A 16,639-nucleotide genomic window follows, 5' to 3' on the forward strand; every position below is an offset into this window, starting at 1 on the left:
ACTATATTTATCCAGCCCGTAACCTGAGCCCTGAATTTCTGCCGTGGTGTTTTTCAGTGGCCCCACAACCCTCCAGCTCAGCCCCCTCCGGACATTGTGTCCATTCCCTGCAGGGTGGAGGAGCTGAGCCTGGAGGAGTTGGCCTGTCCCCTCAAAGGTCTGGGTGCTGCCGGCCCCTCCACATCATCCCCTCTCCTCCAGCCCCAAAGGGAGTGCTCTGAGGAGGCAGGATTGGCTCAGACCCACGGGCATCAACCCCAGGGCCAGCTGCTTGTCCCCTGCCATGCCAGCCTCCTGCCCCTGACCGGCCACCCGACCCACACACAGGTGAGTGGAGGGGGTGCCGTGGGGACACCGGCCCCGGGGAGGGGGCTGCAGCATCAGAGACTCAGAGGTGGCAGCAAAACTTCCACCCCTCGTCCTTCAGCTGGGTGAAACCACAGGGGTTGCAGGCTCAGAGTTCATTTGGCAGCTCCTCTCCACCAAGCCACGCTCCCTGGCACTCCCCTTGTCCCCCAGCCTGGGCAGAGCTGCCTGCTCAGGTGCTTCCCTGGGGTCCCTTCTTTTTTTCCACCCGCAGACCTCAAAGCAAGAACAAGCCCCAGGTGTTACGTCAAGGTTCCCTGTGGGTTTTGGGGTTTTACTGCTTGGGGGGTGGCCCAGGAGCAGTGAGGAGCAGGTTCTGCTGCCAGGTGGGGATGTGTCAGCAGCACAGAGTGAGTCCAGGGTGATGACTCCCTGGCCAGCACACGTGGCTTGGAGTTTGGAGGGTTCTCAGGCAGCAGTGGCTGGTAGGGGAAGGGCCCTGGCCAGGCTGGGCCCTGGTTGCATGACCTTGGGCAGGTCCTGTCCCTCTGGGGGGTGCGAGTGGGTGGGGGGCAGTGCTGGAGCCAGGGTGGCTTCTCCCCGGGTGCTGGAGCAGGGCTGGGAGAAGAGCTGCTTGCAGCACCCCAGGGCACTGGGGTCTCTATCTGCTGGTGCAGGACACCCCTTGGTGACTGGGGCTCCTTGCAGGGAGGAAAGGCTTGGCAGCATTCCCCTCCAGGGCTGTCAGGGACACTTTTCCTAGAGGGAAATGCAGGTGCACAGAAGGATCTCTTGCCTCTGCCCCCTTGGGAAATGGGCAGCAGGGTGTCCCACCCTTCCAGCACTGCCAGGTGGGCACAGAGCCCCTCCACCCCAAACCACTGGCAGGCTGGAGCAGGCAAGGTGCTTCCCACAGGGTTCACCCTCTGGCTCTGCTGTTGTGGGCTGGAAGCTCCGATGTCACCTCCAGGCTGGGACATTGTGTCTCAGAGGACACAGCTCCAAGCCTGCGTAAGCAAGAAGCAGCTGTGCTGTAACACCTTGGATGGAGCCAGAGCTGTGTAAGCTGAGCCTGCCCTGGGGCTCCATGGCCACCGAGGTGACAGCTGCCACCGGGCCACAGGCAGGAGGGTTCCAGCAGAGGTCAGAGAAGGAGCAGGGTCTCTGCTCCCTCTGCCTCCAGGGAGAAGGGTTTGCCTCCCAGCTTTGGGCTGAGCTTCCCATAGGGAAGGCTGCCAGAGCTGGTGGCCAGGGCAGGATGCCCCAGCAGCCCAAGAAAGCCCCATGGTGGCCCAGGTGCTGGTCCCTGGCCCTGGTTGCTGGCCGGCCACGTGCTGAAAGACCGGACATACCCGTGCCTCAGCTTCCCCTGACACCCCGGGAGGATGATGAAGGTGCAGGAGGCTTGAGTCAGCCCCGGCAGCCCCAAGGGCTTGGCCAGGCGGCAGGAAAGCTCAGCACTGTGGCAGGCAGGGAGGGGCCAGGCAGGTCAGGAAGCCAGGGGAGGAACCGGGGTTTTCTCACACCCCCTCAGCTCCTCCGGCTCCTGGCACGCTCCGCTCTCCCGCAGCCCTGGGGTCTGCTCTGGTGTGACATGAGGACTCAGCAGCCCTGGCAGCCCTAGCAGATGTGGCAGCCCTCCATGGTAAGACCTCTCCTCCCACAGGGCCAATGGGTTTGCTGCTGTGTCTGGGGCAGGTTCCCCATCCCGGACCTCACATCCCTCCATCGGCTCCCCCGCACCCCCAGGGCACATGGTGCCTTGTGGAGACCTGTCCTGCTGCCAGGAAGCACCGGCTGCCCTCCCATCCCGAGCCAGAGGCTCTCCTGGGGCAGGTGCACCCTGTGCACACCCAGGGGAGCTGCTGCTGGAGCCAGAGGTGGCACGGCACAGCTGGGAGGGCACAGGCACCACTGGCAGCAAGTGGTGGCACAGGGTGCCATCCAAAGGACAGGCTGGTGGCATGAGGCTGTCCCAGTACTGTGCTGCCTGTCCTGAGCCCAGGCAAAGGGAACAGGGAGCTGGGGCAGCCGTGAGTGGGTCCCACGCCAGGCTGCTTCATGTAGCTACCAGGCATGGGCTCCCTAGGGCTCTCAGTCTGGTGCCCATGGGGGATGCCAGTCCCTTGGCCAGGGTCCCACATCCCTCTGAGTGAAATTCCCCACTGTGCATCTGGAATCCTGGCAGTCAGAACCACTCCTGTGCCCTCCTGGTGCCAGCAAGAGTGGCCACAGCCTGGCCAGGAAGAGCTGGGTGTTTTGTGGAGTGCTCGCCTGGGAGCAGATTATTCACCCTTCAGCCTCTGTTCCCAAACAGGTCTGTGCACTCCTCCTTGCTCTTGCTTGTAAATAGTTTCCCCTCCTCTGTGGGATGATTGTTCCCCGGGGAATAACCACAGCACCCGGGATGCAGCCAGATGGCTGGAAAGCCAGGCTGCCAGCCAGGAGGCCACGTTGGCTGGATGATGCTGCTCCCAGCAGGAGCTGCTGCCCCTAAAAACATTCCCGGGGCACTTCCACACCAGGATGAGGTGGGCAGGGGTGGCTGGGGAAGCTGACACCACAGCCACCTCACCCCTTAGTCCCGGGGTCTGTGGGGCCAAGGGGCTGGTCCCTGTGCTGCAGGGCTCCCTTCGGCCACTCTGGTTTCACAGGGATCATTTTCCTCCTGTGGAAAACGCAGGAGACACACAGGGTGGCTGTGGCAGGGAGGCTGAGGGAGGGGGACTGGCATTCCCGGGGACTCCTGGGCTCTGATCAGGACTTTGAGACCCCTCCAGGGTCAGGCAGGGAAGGATGCTGTAGTGGATCCTCCCTCCGGGAATCCAGCACCCTTCCCCAGGCCTGGCTGTGCCAGGGCCGGGCCAGGCACGGTCTCCCTCACCTCCCAGCTTGGAGCAGGGCCAGAGCCCGCCCAGGCTGGGCTGGGAAAGGCCTCTGAATCAGGGTCATCTCCCGGGTGACTGGCGACTCGGAGCCACATGAGACGCTGTCCTGCCAGGGAAGGGACACCAGGCACCCAGGGAGCTGAGCTCCAGCAACGCCAGGACAGAGGAGCCCGGCTGGGGGTCCTGCCCACCCCCCCGTGCCAGCAGCAGCCCCGGGACAGGTAGGGAACCAGACATCAGCCCTTCAGCCTGGCTGCCCAGAGCAAAATTCCCTCTGGCTCCAGACAGCCCACAGCCCCCCCACAGCCTCCCAGGGCCTCTGGGTGGTTGTGGCTGCACTGAGGGCTTCACCCACTGCCTGGTGCTGTGCTCCAAAGTGGGGAGCAGGGATGGATGGCAGGGACTCCTGCACTGACTTCCTGAGCTTGCCTCAGTTTCCCTCTCAGCCAAGCACAATGTGTGTTAGCAGTGAGCTGGAAATGCCAGCACCCTGCCAAGCCCTGATGCTTCATCTGGATAACCAGAGGAAGGTGTTGGGCTGGCTGGATCAGTCCATCCCCCCTGCCTATCTCAGCAGAGTTGGGCCTAAGCATCATGAGTATGATTAGGCAACTGCCTCCTATCTGGAGGAGGCACTGGGGACACCTCTCCAGCCTCAAGAGTGGGGCAGTCATAGAATCATAGAATCATAGAATCGTAGAATCGTAGAATCGTAGAATCATAGAATGGTGGAGGTTGGAAGAGACCTCAAAGATCATCAGGTTCCAACCTCCCTGCTATGGGCACTGGACCAGGCTGCACAAAGTCACAGGATGCTGTGGCAGGGCTGGAACAGAGGTGACTGCTGCAGTCCTTGGCTCTGGTGACTCTGGGTGCTGGGATGCTGGGTGCCTCTGGTTGTGCTCCAAGGCTCCCTTCTGTGTGCCTGAAGGCACACAGGTGGCAGTGCCAGCTGGCTCCTGCTCTCCAGGAGGGCTGGCAGGTGGCAGGAACCATGACCACACTGCACCCCACAGCTACCTTTCCACCCTTCATTCCCTGCCTTCCCTTCTGCCTGCTCTTCCCTGGATCTCGGGGCAAGGAAGGAGCCAGTGAGCTACTGGGTGGGTGCTGCTGGTGGGTGCCCCATTGTGCTGACTGTGGCCTGTGGAAGCTGACCCCTGGGCTCTGTCCTTGCAGTCGATGCCTCCAGGAGAGCTTAGTGAGCCCCAGCCTCCAGCATGTCCCAGCTCTCCTCCACCCTGAAGAGGTACGTTGACTCCTCCCGCTATGCCGAGACCACCTACAGCAAGGTGCCCAGCGGCTACAGCTCCTACACCTCCTATGGATCCACCTATGCAGACAGCAGCAAAATTGGCTTCAAATCCAGCTACCTGGCCTCTCCCCGCTACCACCACACTGGGCTGTCCCCAACCAGTGGCTATGACAGCAGCCGGGTGCCCCTGTACCCCGACTCCAGCATCCACCTGAGCCCCACCTACCTCCGTCCCCAGCCCCGGCCAGCCGGCGCTGGGCTGAGTGGGGGTGGGTGCTACACCTTTCCAGGGTCCCCCAGCAGCCCCACGGGCTACCTGCCCACCACATTACCTCTCAGCCGTCACAAATCCATCAGCCACTCGGACCTGGCCCGGGAGTTTTCGGGGCTGCACACCTCAGACACTGCCTACCCACCCAGCCGGGGCCGCCAGGAACTGGGTGCCCTGCAGGGGCTCTATCAGGCTGCTGCTCACTCCGACTATGTCCGTGGATACCTGGAGAGCTACGGGAGGAAAAACAGCCAAGGCAGCCACCCCACTGTCCCCCTCAGCCCTGGACAGGCCGCCCATGGCTCTGCCCTGCCACCCTCGGGGACCCGCTGTGCCAGCCAGCCCTGCGAGAGGAATGATGGACACTGTGACGTGCCCACCCGGGACCCCCTGGTAGGTGGTGCCTGCTGGGGGTGGGGGACAAAGCCAGGCTGTGCTGGGGTATCTGGGCTGTGCTCACTTCTGCTGAGCTCAGGACATCTTGTGAGCTCTCCCTGGGGATCTCGGTGCCCCGTGCCTGGGTTTCTGCATCTGTGCCATGCAGGGCTGGTGCTGACTCCTCAGGCTGCCCTTGCTGGCACAGCAATCCTGGGCCAGAGCTGCTGAGACAGCCGTGAGCAGGCAGGCAGGTGTCCTCTGCAGGGCTGTGCTCCTCACTGCCTGCACCCCTGGGAGCACACACAGCTCACAGGGCTCCCCACTGGCACCCTGGGGCTCTGTGCTCCTCACTGCCTGCACCCCTGGGAGCACACACAGCTCACAGGGCTCCCCACGGGTGCCCTGAGGCTGAGGGTGCCCGTGTGCTGGCAGGAGGATGTTGCTTCACCTTCCTGCACCTGTGTGTGACAGTGAGTGATGGCACCTGCCCAGGTGCACACGTGTCTGTGCGTGGTCACATCTGTGCGCCGTGCCAGCACCTTGTCCCCTTGCAGCTGGCTGTGCCCACAGCCCCTGCCCTCTGCTCCCTCCCAGCACAACGCGGGGCTTCTCTAGAGGGTTTCTTGCTGCCTTGTCCCCAGGAGACACCCAGCTGGGAACGTGGGTTTGGCTGGTGCTGGCTGTGGCAGCAGGGCAGGTTTATCACCCATGCCATGACGCCTGATCCCTGGCACAGTCTGCTGCTGCCATCTGGGGGGGTCTGTGCCCCAGCCCCCAGCCCTGGGCCGTGGCAGCCAGGGAAGTGGCAGTTTCTCCAGGGCAGTGGCTGCTCCCTACAGCATCACCTGTGGGAGCAGGTACCTGTGCCCCAGGTGGCAATGGGTGCTGTGCCATCCCCAGAGCCTCAGCCCGGGCTGGGAACAGGCACCAGGCACACAGCCCTGCTCGGACGCACAGGGGAGCAGCCTGGTAATTTTCCACTCAGATTTCCTTCCAAGATCTGGTCAGGCTCTGCCCGTGTTGTCTCCCGCTCTCTTTCCAGCCTTCATTCACCCATGGTAGAAGCTTCTCTGCCCTAGTCCAGGGTCTGACCCGTCCGTTGCTTCCCTGTGGCTATGTCCCACTGCCAAACTGGGAGGTTAAGAGCTGGGGGGGGTTCTTTTCTGAGGGAGAGGGAGGGGAGAGGAAGCTCTTTACCTTTCCAGTCAGTGCCCTCACATCACTCCCTGTGCCCAAGGCCTGGGAAAAGGGCACAGCTTGGAGGTCTGGCCCATGCCCCTGGTCTGGGGTGGCACAGCCAGAACATTTGGTATGGAGGGGATGCAGCCACTCCTGCCTGCCACGTGCCCAGGACTGGATGTCAACAAGAAAAGTCTCATCCCTGTCCCTCTGGAGACATCCTGTTCCTGGCAGGGCTGGCTCCCCTCTTCCCTCTCCCTGGCACTCACCCGGGGTTTTAAACACCCACTTGAGTCCCCAGGCATGAGAACAAGGACAAGGGAGGGGCTGTGGCATCACAGCCTTGTTGCCAGCATCTCTCCTGCCCCTTCCCCAGCGCCCTCCACCCCAGAACCAGCTGCACCACATGCAGTGCCTTGCCCTGCTCTGGCACCTCCTGTGCCCACCCTGCCTGGCCACTGGCCCCCAGCCCTGGGGCAAGAGAGCAGGTTTTGGGGGCCAAGTGAGTGAAGGAGTGGTGCTGTGGAAGGGAATTCCTGCCTCCCCCCCACAAGCCATGGTAGGGGGGACCAAAGGGGGACCAAGCAGCCACCACCAGCCATAAGGACTCACTAAAGCCACTTGCCACCACTATTAGGGCAGGGTTCTGCCCCCCCAGGTGCCCACTCACTGCTCTGGTGTGGGTGCTAGCCTACTGCCATGGGATGGCCATGGGGCAGCAGGGGGTCCTCCCAAACCACAGCCTTGTAGTCTGCATGTGAGCACCAGAGCTGACAGGGCTTGGGAGCTGGCACAGGGTGCTGGGCTGGGCACTCGTGCCAGGGCAGTTAGGGAAGCTGGATCAACGACACTGGCTTAGGTTTCCTTGGTGCTTTGATGGACACACCTGCAACTTTCCATTCCTGTGCTTTTTTGATTTTTTTTTTTTTCTCTCCCCCCTCCCTTTTCCCAAGCTGGGAAGCAAATGTACGGATGGTAAAACAGACTGGGGTGCCCGTGGTCGTGCCGGGTGCCGGAAACAAGCACATGTTGCAGCCCCAGCTCTGCCATCGGTTCTGCCCCATTACCCAGCCCCGGGGGGCAGTGCCAGCAGCACCCGCTCCCACCGGAGCCAGGACGTGGTGAGGGTGCCTCAGAGCCTTTTCCCATCCCTTCTTCCCCAGCCACCTCCTGCCCCCGCACCTCACAAACCGCCACCCAGAGGGGTTTGCAGCCTGGCAGGTGATGGTGCCCACCCTCCTGCGGGGCAAAGGGAGGAGGAGCGAGTGGCTGTGCCCACTGAGCTGCCAGCAGGGGTAGGAAAGGTTGGTGGAGGGGCAGGACCGGGGCTGTGCCGCCCCATTAACCACCCTGAGTGAACATAGGGTCAGAATTCTGGCCGGAGCCACCCACAAAATCGCCGGCAGCTCTCCACAGCGCCATCCTGAGCAGCTGACGTCTCTGGCCTGCAGCCAGCCCTGGCCCTGCTTGCCTTCATGGTGCCAGCCGGGCCCGTGGCAACCTCTGCCTGTGGCAGAAGGTCACCGCTGCAGAGGGGACAGGTGAGGACAGGGAGCTGGCTCTGGGGCAATGCCTTCTCACCCAGTGAGAATGCCTTCGCTCTCTCCTGCTCCAGCTTGACCCCAAGAGCCACTCAGGCTGGAGGGGAATTTGGTCCCAGGGTGGCTGGTGTCACTGGGGCATGAGGTTCAGCAGGGGATGTGGCTGAACATCACCCCTCTTGCTATGGAACCTGCCCTGCCAGCACCCTGCATCCCTAGGGAGGGTGCTGCACCACCACCCCCCTGCAGGGTGCTGGGGGCAAGCTGAGCACCGGGGCAAACCCTGCCCCTTGCCTACCCACCCTGCTGCAGGGCAAGGGTGGCAGGAGCCCCCCCCGGAGAGCTGTGACCTGTGGGGCTGTGGGAGTGCCCTGCAGGGCACCCACGCAGTCTGTGGGGTGTGCACCCCCCCCCCCCCCGCCCCGTGCACCCCGTGTCCCTGCCTGTGTACGGTGTACACACCAGGGGTGTGTATATACACACACCAGGCAGGCAGGGATTACGACAAAGCATCCTGTTGTGATGCAAAAAGCCCTGGCCCTGCAGATGAATAACGCTGCAAGATGCCTCCTCAGATATTTTTGCCGGTGCCAAAAATAGTCTCTCTCCCTTCCTCCCTCCCTCCCTCCCCCCAAAGCCAGCCCCTCCACCGGCTGTGCCGAGCTGGCACAGCGGGCAGGGGAGGCTGCATCTGCAGCAATTAGGATTCAAACAGCAGCCACTCAATGGGGGTCTATGGGTGGAAGGGGGGGCTGGCACGGGAGGAATGCGGGCTCTGCTCCGTGCCTCCAGCAAGCCTGGTGAGGCTGGTGACTCTGGCTGTCCTCGGAGCAGCCCGGCTGCACTCCCTGACTCGGTTGCCCATGGAAATTTCCCCCAGGCGGGCGGGTAAGACACCTGGGCACGGGCAGCAGCCGCAAGGCTCCGGAGCTCGCCCCGCTGCGGTCAGAGAGGTGAAGCAGAGGGAGACGCAGCACTGGGATGCAGGACACCCGGGCTCCCTGCCAGCCTCCACCTCTGCCCTTGCTGCAGGAGAGGAGCCAGAGCCCTGCCTGCTCTGTGCCTCAGTTTACCCAGCGCTCGGGAGGGAGGTGGCAGATTGGGGGGGCATTTGATCCACGTTGGATTTAGAAGGAGTTTTTCCCCAATGAGCTTGGTGCTGATGCATCTCCCCCAGAGAGCTGGGGGTACCACTGTCTGCTGCTGCAAAATCCCCCCCCCAAATGGCAGTGCCCAGGAGCCTGGCACTGACTCTGCAGGGAAAGCACATGCCTGCGAGCCCCACAACCACCTCAGCCAGCCCCTCCCTGGCCGCAGGCACCTCGTGCACCCCCACGCTGTGGGAGCGTCCCGGTTTTGGCGAGTGATCCCCAGCTGGGGCAGACCCTCTCTCTGCCGAGCGCCCACCCAGCTCTCGCGTGGGCCCAGCGTGAGCACAGCATGCCAGGGGGGGACCGGTCTCATCAGCCCCGTTCCCTGGGAGCCTTGTTCCCTCCGTGATGCCAGAGGGGGACCGGGGGAAGGCTTCCCCCCGGGGGAGACCCCGCTGCCGAGATGGAGCCGAGATGTACGGGGCTTGCACCGGGGGTGCTGCCTCTGCACCCCCTCCGGTGCCGGTGCCGGGTTCCTTGTGCTGGGCTCCTGGTCCCACGGGCACAGCCGCCCCTCGCGGTCCCCCCTGGCTCCCGGCTGGCTTGTACCACGCGTGTGCGGGGGGGGGGGGTGGGCTGGGCCGTCACGGAGCGAGGCTGCCGCCTCTCCTCCCATTTGATGTCAGAGCCGCTCAGGTGCCGTCAGTTCCAGAGCCGGCACCGGCATTTGCACGCCCGAACACGGCGAGCCCGGGTGCCTGACCCCGTGTCCCGGGATTTAGCCGGTCCAGGGACAGGGCTGCCCCCTCGGTACCCCCCGGCACCCCCCCCCGCTGGCCCTCCTCTTGTCGCCGTGCCCGCAAGGGCCACCATGAGGGACTCCTACACGGTGACGCTGCCCGAGGAGCCCCCCGCGCTCCCCGACCTTCACAAGGACCTGCGTCCTCGCACCTCCATGCCGGGGTCCCTCTTGGTCTCCACTTTCGTCGGGCTCGTCCTCAACAAGACCAAGGTACGAGCCCTGGCGCTTGCCTGCAGCCCCTGCCCCTCCAGCTGGGGGGCAGGGGAGGGGGCGTGGGGAGAGGGCAGCCCCTGCCCTCTCTGGGGGGCATGGGGTCCCCTGCAGCAGGATGATGGGGGTGCCCGTGGGTGGGTGTCTGTCCTGGCTGGCCCTGGGGTGCCCCGGTGTCCTGCAGGAGGGGCAGGGAGCAGGTGAAAGCACGTGTCGGGACACCTGGGTCCCTGTCCCAGCCCTGCCCCTGCTGTGACCTTGGCCAAGCCCCGGTGCCCCAGCCTACCCACGGCAAGAAAGGGACTCCCGGCCATGCTAAGCCCCTTGGCTCAGGCCCCCAAAACCAGAGTGCCAGGGCAGATCTCTGCTGGGGGGACAGCAGAGGCAGGGGCAGGCAGGGCAGGGTCTTGTCACTTATGTAAGTCTGGCTGCTCCAGCTCTCCTGCTGCCCCAGCAGACACTCTTGGCGTGTGGATCTGGATGGGGCAGGATAGTGCCGATCTTGTCCCTTGTCCCCATCCCCTCTTCCCTGTCGCCCTCCTGCAGTGCAGCCTCAGGGACTCCCCAGCCACCGCCGCGTGAGCCAGCTCTCCTTCCTCTGAGCAGGGCCGTGTCCTACATAAAGCTCTGGATGGGCGAGGGGGATTAGCTGGAGTTGAGTCACCCAGGGGAGGGAAAACCAGCAGGGGGAAAAAAGATCTCAGTGCACACAGAGCTTGTGCCGTGTTATGGGAGCACCCAGCCCCCCCCAGCCCAGCCTCAATCCTCCCCTGAGGTTGCTCCAGGCTCTGGGGGTGCAGCCCTGGCCCGGTCAGGGAGAGGGAGAATGTCAGGTCCACAGGGATGTTTGCACCCACATTGAGGGGACACTCTGGTCCTTCCTGGCACACAGTGGGAGCTGCTCAGTAGGGGCAACTGGACGAGCAGCATCCTGGTGGGGATGTCTGGGGTGCATTGGGGCAGCGCCCAGGAGCTGCTGGTACCCCTCCTGCCCCAGCCTGCTGGCACCCCTTGCCCAGCTGAGCCTGCACCCTGACCTGGGGGGTCCTCACCCTGAGTTAAGCAGTGGGATTGCCTTACACCTCTGCACTGCCACCCCTGTTGTCACTGAGTGCCGTGGCCAGCCACAGCTGGGGACACCCCTGTGCTCTGGGGACACTCGTGTGGCACACAAGGTAGCTGGTCAGTTGGGCAGTGGGGCCACATGTCCCTGCTGGTGCTGGTCCCCCTGCGGTGGGTGATGCCTGCACCGTCGCTAAGGAGCACGTGTAACTGGATCTGGGTTATTTTGGGCTGCCGTCAGGGCTGGGTGCTCAGCACTTCCCACACACACACCAGCTGCTGCTATTTCGGAGCTGCTGGGCCCCCTCCTCTCCTCCCCCTCCTCAGGCTTGGGGTGTTTGCCTGAGGGTCCTTAAAACCTGCTCAGACTGGGAGGCAGGATTAACAGTCTGACCCTGTTGGCCCCTGCTCTGGGCAGGGCTCTGAGGAGGTTCACCCCACCACTACCCTCTGTGCCAGACTTGCATGCAGAGCTGGGAGCAGGACCCCTGGGCTCCCACCACTCGTCCCCACCGGCGTGTGGTCCCCGTGTCTGCTTGCTGTGAGCCTGCCCAGCTCAGGGAGCCCCTGGGGCCCTGGAAGAGCCCCATGGCACAGGCACAGGCCAGCGAGTGGTTGGGAGGGCACTGCTGGGCACACAGCCCAGTCCCCCGGGGTTGGCTGCTGCTGCAGGGCTGGGCTTGCACTTTCCCAGGTGGACTTTATCCGGCAAAACAGCCGTGCCAAAGTCTGGGCTGTGCTTGTGCAGGGTGTCCTGGAGGGGGACACCCAGCAGGAATGAGGCAGGTAGTGGTGGGGCACTGTGTGTCTCCTGAAGCCATGGGGGCAGGCGTGGGGCACTGCTGCTCCCAAGCTTCCCAGGGCACAGGGCTGGCAAAGGGAGGGAGCAGGGGTGGCTGGCGTGGCTGTCACAAGGGGCATGGGGCAGCACTGTTGTCAGGCTGGGAGAACTTTGAGCTCTGTGTGTTGTCCTGAGGAGCAACAGCCGGGTGAGCAGGATGAGACAGCCCAGCCATGGCTTCCTACTGGGTCCTTGGCCACCATCCTCCATGCAACTGGTGCAGAGAGCAGCTGTGGTGCTGGCTCTGTCCGTGATGCCCACAAGGGGATGGGACCCCTGCTTGCGCTCGAAGGTCTCCTCTAAGTGGATGCCAGTGGCACCGTGGCCCCAGTGGGCTGCCCACAGGCACAACAACCCCCCTCTGCCAGGCTCTGTCTCAGCCCTGTTCCCTCTCTCTGCAGAGCTCCAAGGTGGTGCAGGGCCTGACTGGTCTGCGGAACCTCGGCAACACGGTGAGTGCTTCCCCAGGCTCCCGGCTGCGCGGCCCCAGCTCACGTTGTGCTCTTCTGCAGGCACAGCTGAAGGGTGGTGAGGAGCCCTGCCCCTTCTCCTCACCCCCACAACCCACACTCTCACCTCAGCAGCTCCCTGCACCCCAGTCCCCAGCAGTGCTGGCTGAGGAAAGGGTCCCCATGCTCTGCACTACTTCATCCCTCTCCCCTGCCCACCCACCCCGGGTGTCCCCCTGCCACCGCCTGCCTCCTCTGCCTCCCGTTGCCATGGTTTTCTCTTCTGCCTCCCCCAGTGCTTCATGAACTCCATCCTGCAGTGCCTGAGCAACACCAAGGAGCTGCGGGATTACTGCCTGCAGAACCAGTACCTGCGGGACCTCAACAACAACAGCCGCATGCGCACCGCGCTCATCTCAGGTACCCGGCAGCCACCAGCCCCTGGCTCCCTGCCCTGCAGGGCTTCCCTGCAGCACAGCCCTGCAGTCTGTCCTCCTCTTCTGGGCCACCCCCATGTCCTGGGGGATTCCTACCCAGATGCCAGTGCTTCTGGGGCAAGGCACAGTGCTGCAGGCACCCAGCTAGTGGGAGGATCTGGTCCCCTCTCCAGAGGGGATGGGACGGGCTGCCAGGACTTGGGAATGGGGTGCTGAGCTGTCCCCTGGAAGGCACAGCAATGCCAAGCCACCAGGGCTGGCCAGGGCCAGCTGTGCCACTGACCTGCCTCTCTGCCCACAGAGTTTGCAAAGCTGATGCAGCTGCTCTGGACCTCATCCCCCAATGAGAGCGTGAGCCCCTCTGAGTTCAAGACGCAGATCCAGAGATACGCCCCCCGCTTCGTCGGCTACAAGTAAGGGGTGACAGTGCAGGGGGGGCAGGGAGGGAGATGAGCTCCTGCCACCACTCACCAGCCGTGCCCCGTGTCTTGCAGCCAGCAGGATGCTCAGGAGTTCCTGCGGTTCCTCCTTGATGGGCTGCACAGCGAGGTGAACCGTGTGCTGGTGCGGCCACGGGCCAGCACCGACACCCTGGACCATCTTCCGTAAGTGCTGGCTGGGGTGGAGGCAGGGGACAAGCCCCGGGGACAAGCTCACTGCCTGCAAGCCATGCCCAGGGACCATGCAGGTCCCTCTAGGCCAGCTCATGGGGGGTCAGGGTCCCCCAGTACCACTGCATCTCCCCATCTCTTGCAGCGATGACGAGAAGAGCCGCCAGATGTGGAGAAGGTACCAGGAGAGGGAGGACAGTCGCATAAGTGGTGAGCAGGGCTGTGGGGACAGGAGGGCAGGGCTGGGCTGGGCGTGGGGCTGGGAGCTGGGTGGTCTCACCCTGCTTTGTCCCACCCCCACCAGACCTCTTCGTTGGGCAGCTGAAGAGTTCGCTGACCTGCAGTGAGTGCGGCTACTGCTCCACAGCCTTCGACCCCTTCTGGGACCTGTCCCTGCCCATCCCCAAGGTAAGGGGTCCCTGCTGACCCCCGGCCCCTTCTGCCCTGCACACCCTGTCCCTGACTCATGCTGTGCTCCCACAGAAAAGCTATGGGGAGGTGACCCTCATGGACTGCCTACGGCTCTTCACCAAAGAGGATGTGCTGGATGGGGACGAGAAACCGGTAGGTGGTGTGGGGCTCAGTGACAGGGGGGCTTGTCTCGGTGCAGGCTGGGCCCCTTTCCCTCCATGCCTGTGTTCCCAGGACTGTGGGCTCCGTGCCTGGTGGGGCTGGCCTCTGCCCTCACCCTCCTCCTCCTGCTTTTTGCCTCCCACAGACGTGTTGTCGCTGCAAAGCCAGGACGAGGTGCACAAAGAAGTTCAGCATCCAGAAGTTCCCCAAGATCCTGGTGCTTCGTATCCTTCAGGCGGAGGGATGGGGCCAGGGGGTGCAGGTGGTGGTGGGGGAGGCAGGGCAGGCAGTTCTTCACAGGCTCCCCTTTGTCCCTCATCTCCTTGACGTGCCCTCCCAGACCTGAAGCGCTTCTCAGAGGCCAGGATACGAACGAGCAAGCTCACCACCTTTGTCAACTTCCAGCTGAAGGACCTGGACCTCCGGGAGTTTGCCTCGCAGAGCTGCAGTGAGTACCCAGCCCTCCGTGGCTCCAGCCCAGCCCTGGGCTCCCAGCTGGGTGCCCTTCTGCCCCCCCAGGGTGCTGAGCCTGCAGTGGGTGACAAGCTCAGAGGGGTGGGAGCTGCAAGGTGCCAGTCCCTCCCAGTCCCAGCTAACTGCTGGCATGTTGGGGGGCAGCAGCCAGCCCAGCTGAGCCCTGCCCTTGCTCCCCCAGACCACGCCGTTTACAACCTCTACGCCATCTCCAACCACTCGGGCACCACCATGGGGGGACACTACACTGCCTACTGCAAGAGCCCCATCTCCAGCGAGTGGCACAGCTTCAACGACTCCCGGTGAGGCTGCAGGGGTGGCTGGCTGCAGGGATGGGGGGGTTGTTGAGCAGGGGGGCCCTGCCCACAGCACCCCAGTGCCTCCTCCCTCTTGCTGACAGCACATCTCCCCCTCTCTGCAGCGTTACCCCAATGTCATCCAGCCACGTCCGCAGCAGCGATGCCTACCTGCTCTTCTACGAGCTGGCCAGCCCGTCCTCCCGCATGTAGCCAGCCAGCCCTGCCTCCCGGGGGACCCCTGTGCCACCCTGCAGAGCCAGCACCTCCAGGTTAAGGCCACTTGCCCCCCAGGTGCGAGAGGGAGGTGAAGAGGAGAGACCCCGAGGTGGCTGCAGTGGGAGGCTGGAGCAGACCCCAGGCAAGGACACCCCAGAACTGAGGAGGGCAGCCCATGGCAGGGCAGGGCCCAGGCAGCTCAGGCACCTCCTGGTCACTGGCATTTGATTTTTACCTTGGGGTATGTTTTAGTTTCTTGATTTTTTTTTTTAATTTCTGCCCCCACCCCCCCACCACCCCCCTTATTTTTTTCTTCTCCTTTTGTTTTGGTTTTTTTTTTTGTTCTGTTTTGTTTTTTTTTTTGTTGGTGTGTAATAAAACCACTGAGCAAGGGACTCTGCGGGCATGGGGCTGCCTGCCCCATCCACCTCTGCTCCCCTGGGGTTGCACCCAGAGCTGGGGACCCAAGGGAGCCTCCCTCATCGCTCCTGGCCTCTCAGCACTCCCACCCTGCTCAGCCATCCCAGAGGATTCATGAACTGCTCCCAGCCTCCTCCTGGCACTTCTGAACCTCCTTGCAAAAGACCCTTCAGCTGCCTCCGTCCTGGCCCAGGCAGCAGGGCCCCACCAGCTGCCCCTGCACCCTCCTCAGAGCAGCCTGAGTTCAGGCCCAGACTCATGGACAGGAGAGAGGAAAACATTCTGTGGAATTATGTATTTATCATGGACTTCACTCAACCTGGAGCACCCCACTGCTTCCTGGCTCTCCAAGGACTTGTGCCAGGGGATGCTCCAGGGTAGGTTTTTACCTTCCTCCTCATACGACGGTGCCTTAAACCATTTAGGGGAGTGGGAGGCCATTGGGGTTGCACAGGAACATCTGCCTTGTGGAGGAGAGGGAGGGGAGGACAGTGGCTTTCCAGGACTACCTGCAATTGGGGCTGTGATCAGGAGCCCCCCTGGGTGCCTAGGGATTCACATCCCCACCCACCCTGCTGCTCTGTCCCACAGCTAGCAAACGCCAGTGGCCTTTTTAGCCTTTTCTCTTAATTTATTCTCCTCCCCATCCTGCCTTGCTGGAGGTGCAGCAGGAGGAGAGATGGGCCTTGACCCAACACGATCCCAGCCCCAGCCTGCAAGGCAGCTATGTCCAACCCAGCAACCCAACCTGCTTCACCCTTTCTGGCCCCGTGGGCACAAGGCTGAGCACTCTTGCACCTTGGAGCATCCCACCCAGCCTGGGACATGCTGGTGGGGCTCAGGAGAGGGCAGGACAGGATGGAGGGGCTGCCCACGGCAGGTACCGGACTGGGGCAGCGTTGCTGCTTGGCAGGTGGCTTGTTTACTGTGTAAGCAAGATGGGTGGGAAGTCTCTTGTACAAGGGAGACTTGTGCAGGAATAAATTTTAGCTTGAACAGAGCGCCGTGTACGTTGTGCTTGTCTCTGGGTGGGCAGAGGAAGGACTGTGGCTCCAGCAGGAGGAGGGGAAGTGCCACCAGTGTTGGGGCAGCCTGCCCCAGAGACCCAGGAGCACCCATTCCTCAGGGCCTGCCTGGAGCAAGGGAGCAGGAGCCAGTCCCTCTCTTCCAGCCACCCACAGTCCCCAGAGGCAGGGGGAGCCTTTCCTCCTCCTCCAGCCCTGCACAGCTCCCCAGTGCCCATGCTCTTTCCCCAAAACCCCTGAACAATGCTCCCTTTCTCCCCTGCTTAGGGACTGAGGCAGGCACGGAGGCATTAAGGGGCAGCGGGAATGCA

General features: G+C 63.3%; 1 protein-coding gene across 3 annotated transcripts; it reads left to right on the top strand.

Annotated features, from left to right (window-relative positions):
* Positions 1-106: 106 nt before the first annotated feature.
* USP2 (ubiquitin specific peptidase 2) lies at positions 107-16,303 on the top strand. 3 transcript variants are annotated; one of them, XM_051638570.1, is made up of 14 exons: positions 107-327; positions 1,877-1,951; positions 4,374-5,113; positions 12,226-12,276; positions 12,570-12,693; positions 13,012-13,123; positions 13,205-13,315; positions 13,467-13,531; positions 13,626-13,729; positions 13,805-13,885; positions 14,040-14,118; positions 14,235-14,342; positions 14,550-14,670; positions 14,790-16,303. In XM_051638570.1, the coding sequence occupies exons 3-14, from the start codon at positions 4,415-4,417 to the stop codon at positions 14,875-14,877; spliced, it is 1,743 nt and encodes a 580-aa protein (XP_051494530.1). In that variant the 5' UTR covers positions 107-327; positions 1,877-1,951; positions 4,374-4,414; the 3' UTR covers positions 14,878-16,303. The 3 variants fall into 3 exon arrangements, with proteins under 3 accessions (XP_051494530.1, XP_051494529.1, XP_051494531.1); XM_051638569.1 differs by lacking the exon at positions 1,877-1,951; XM_051638571.1 differs by lacking the exons at positions 107-327; positions 1,877-1,951; positions 4,374-5,113 and adding an exon at positions 8,456-9,921.
* The last annotated feature ends 336 nt before the right edge of the window (positions 16,304-16,639 follow it).

The sequence above is a fragment of the Apus apus genome, chromosome 22 (genome assembly GCF_020740795.1).
Source record: "Apus apus isolate bApuApu2 chromosome 22, bApuApu2.pri.cur, whole genome shotgun sequence".
NCBI lineage: Eukaryota > Metazoa > Chordata > Aves > Apodiformes > Apodidae > Apus > Apus apus.

Coding starts and splice junctions, on each gene's coding strand:
- USP2 (XM_051638570.1), top strand. CDS start 4,415: ATGTCCCAGCTCTCCTCCACCCTGAAGAGGTACGTTGACTCCTCCCGC. Junction 14,343..14,549: donor GTTTGCCTCGCAGAGCTGCA/GTGAGTACCCAG, acceptor TTGCTCCCCCAG/ACCACGCCGTTTACAACCTC. Junction 14,671..14,789: donor CACAGCTTCAACGACTCCCG/GTGAGGCTGCAG, acceptor CCCTCTCTGCAG/CGTTACCCCAATGTCATCCA.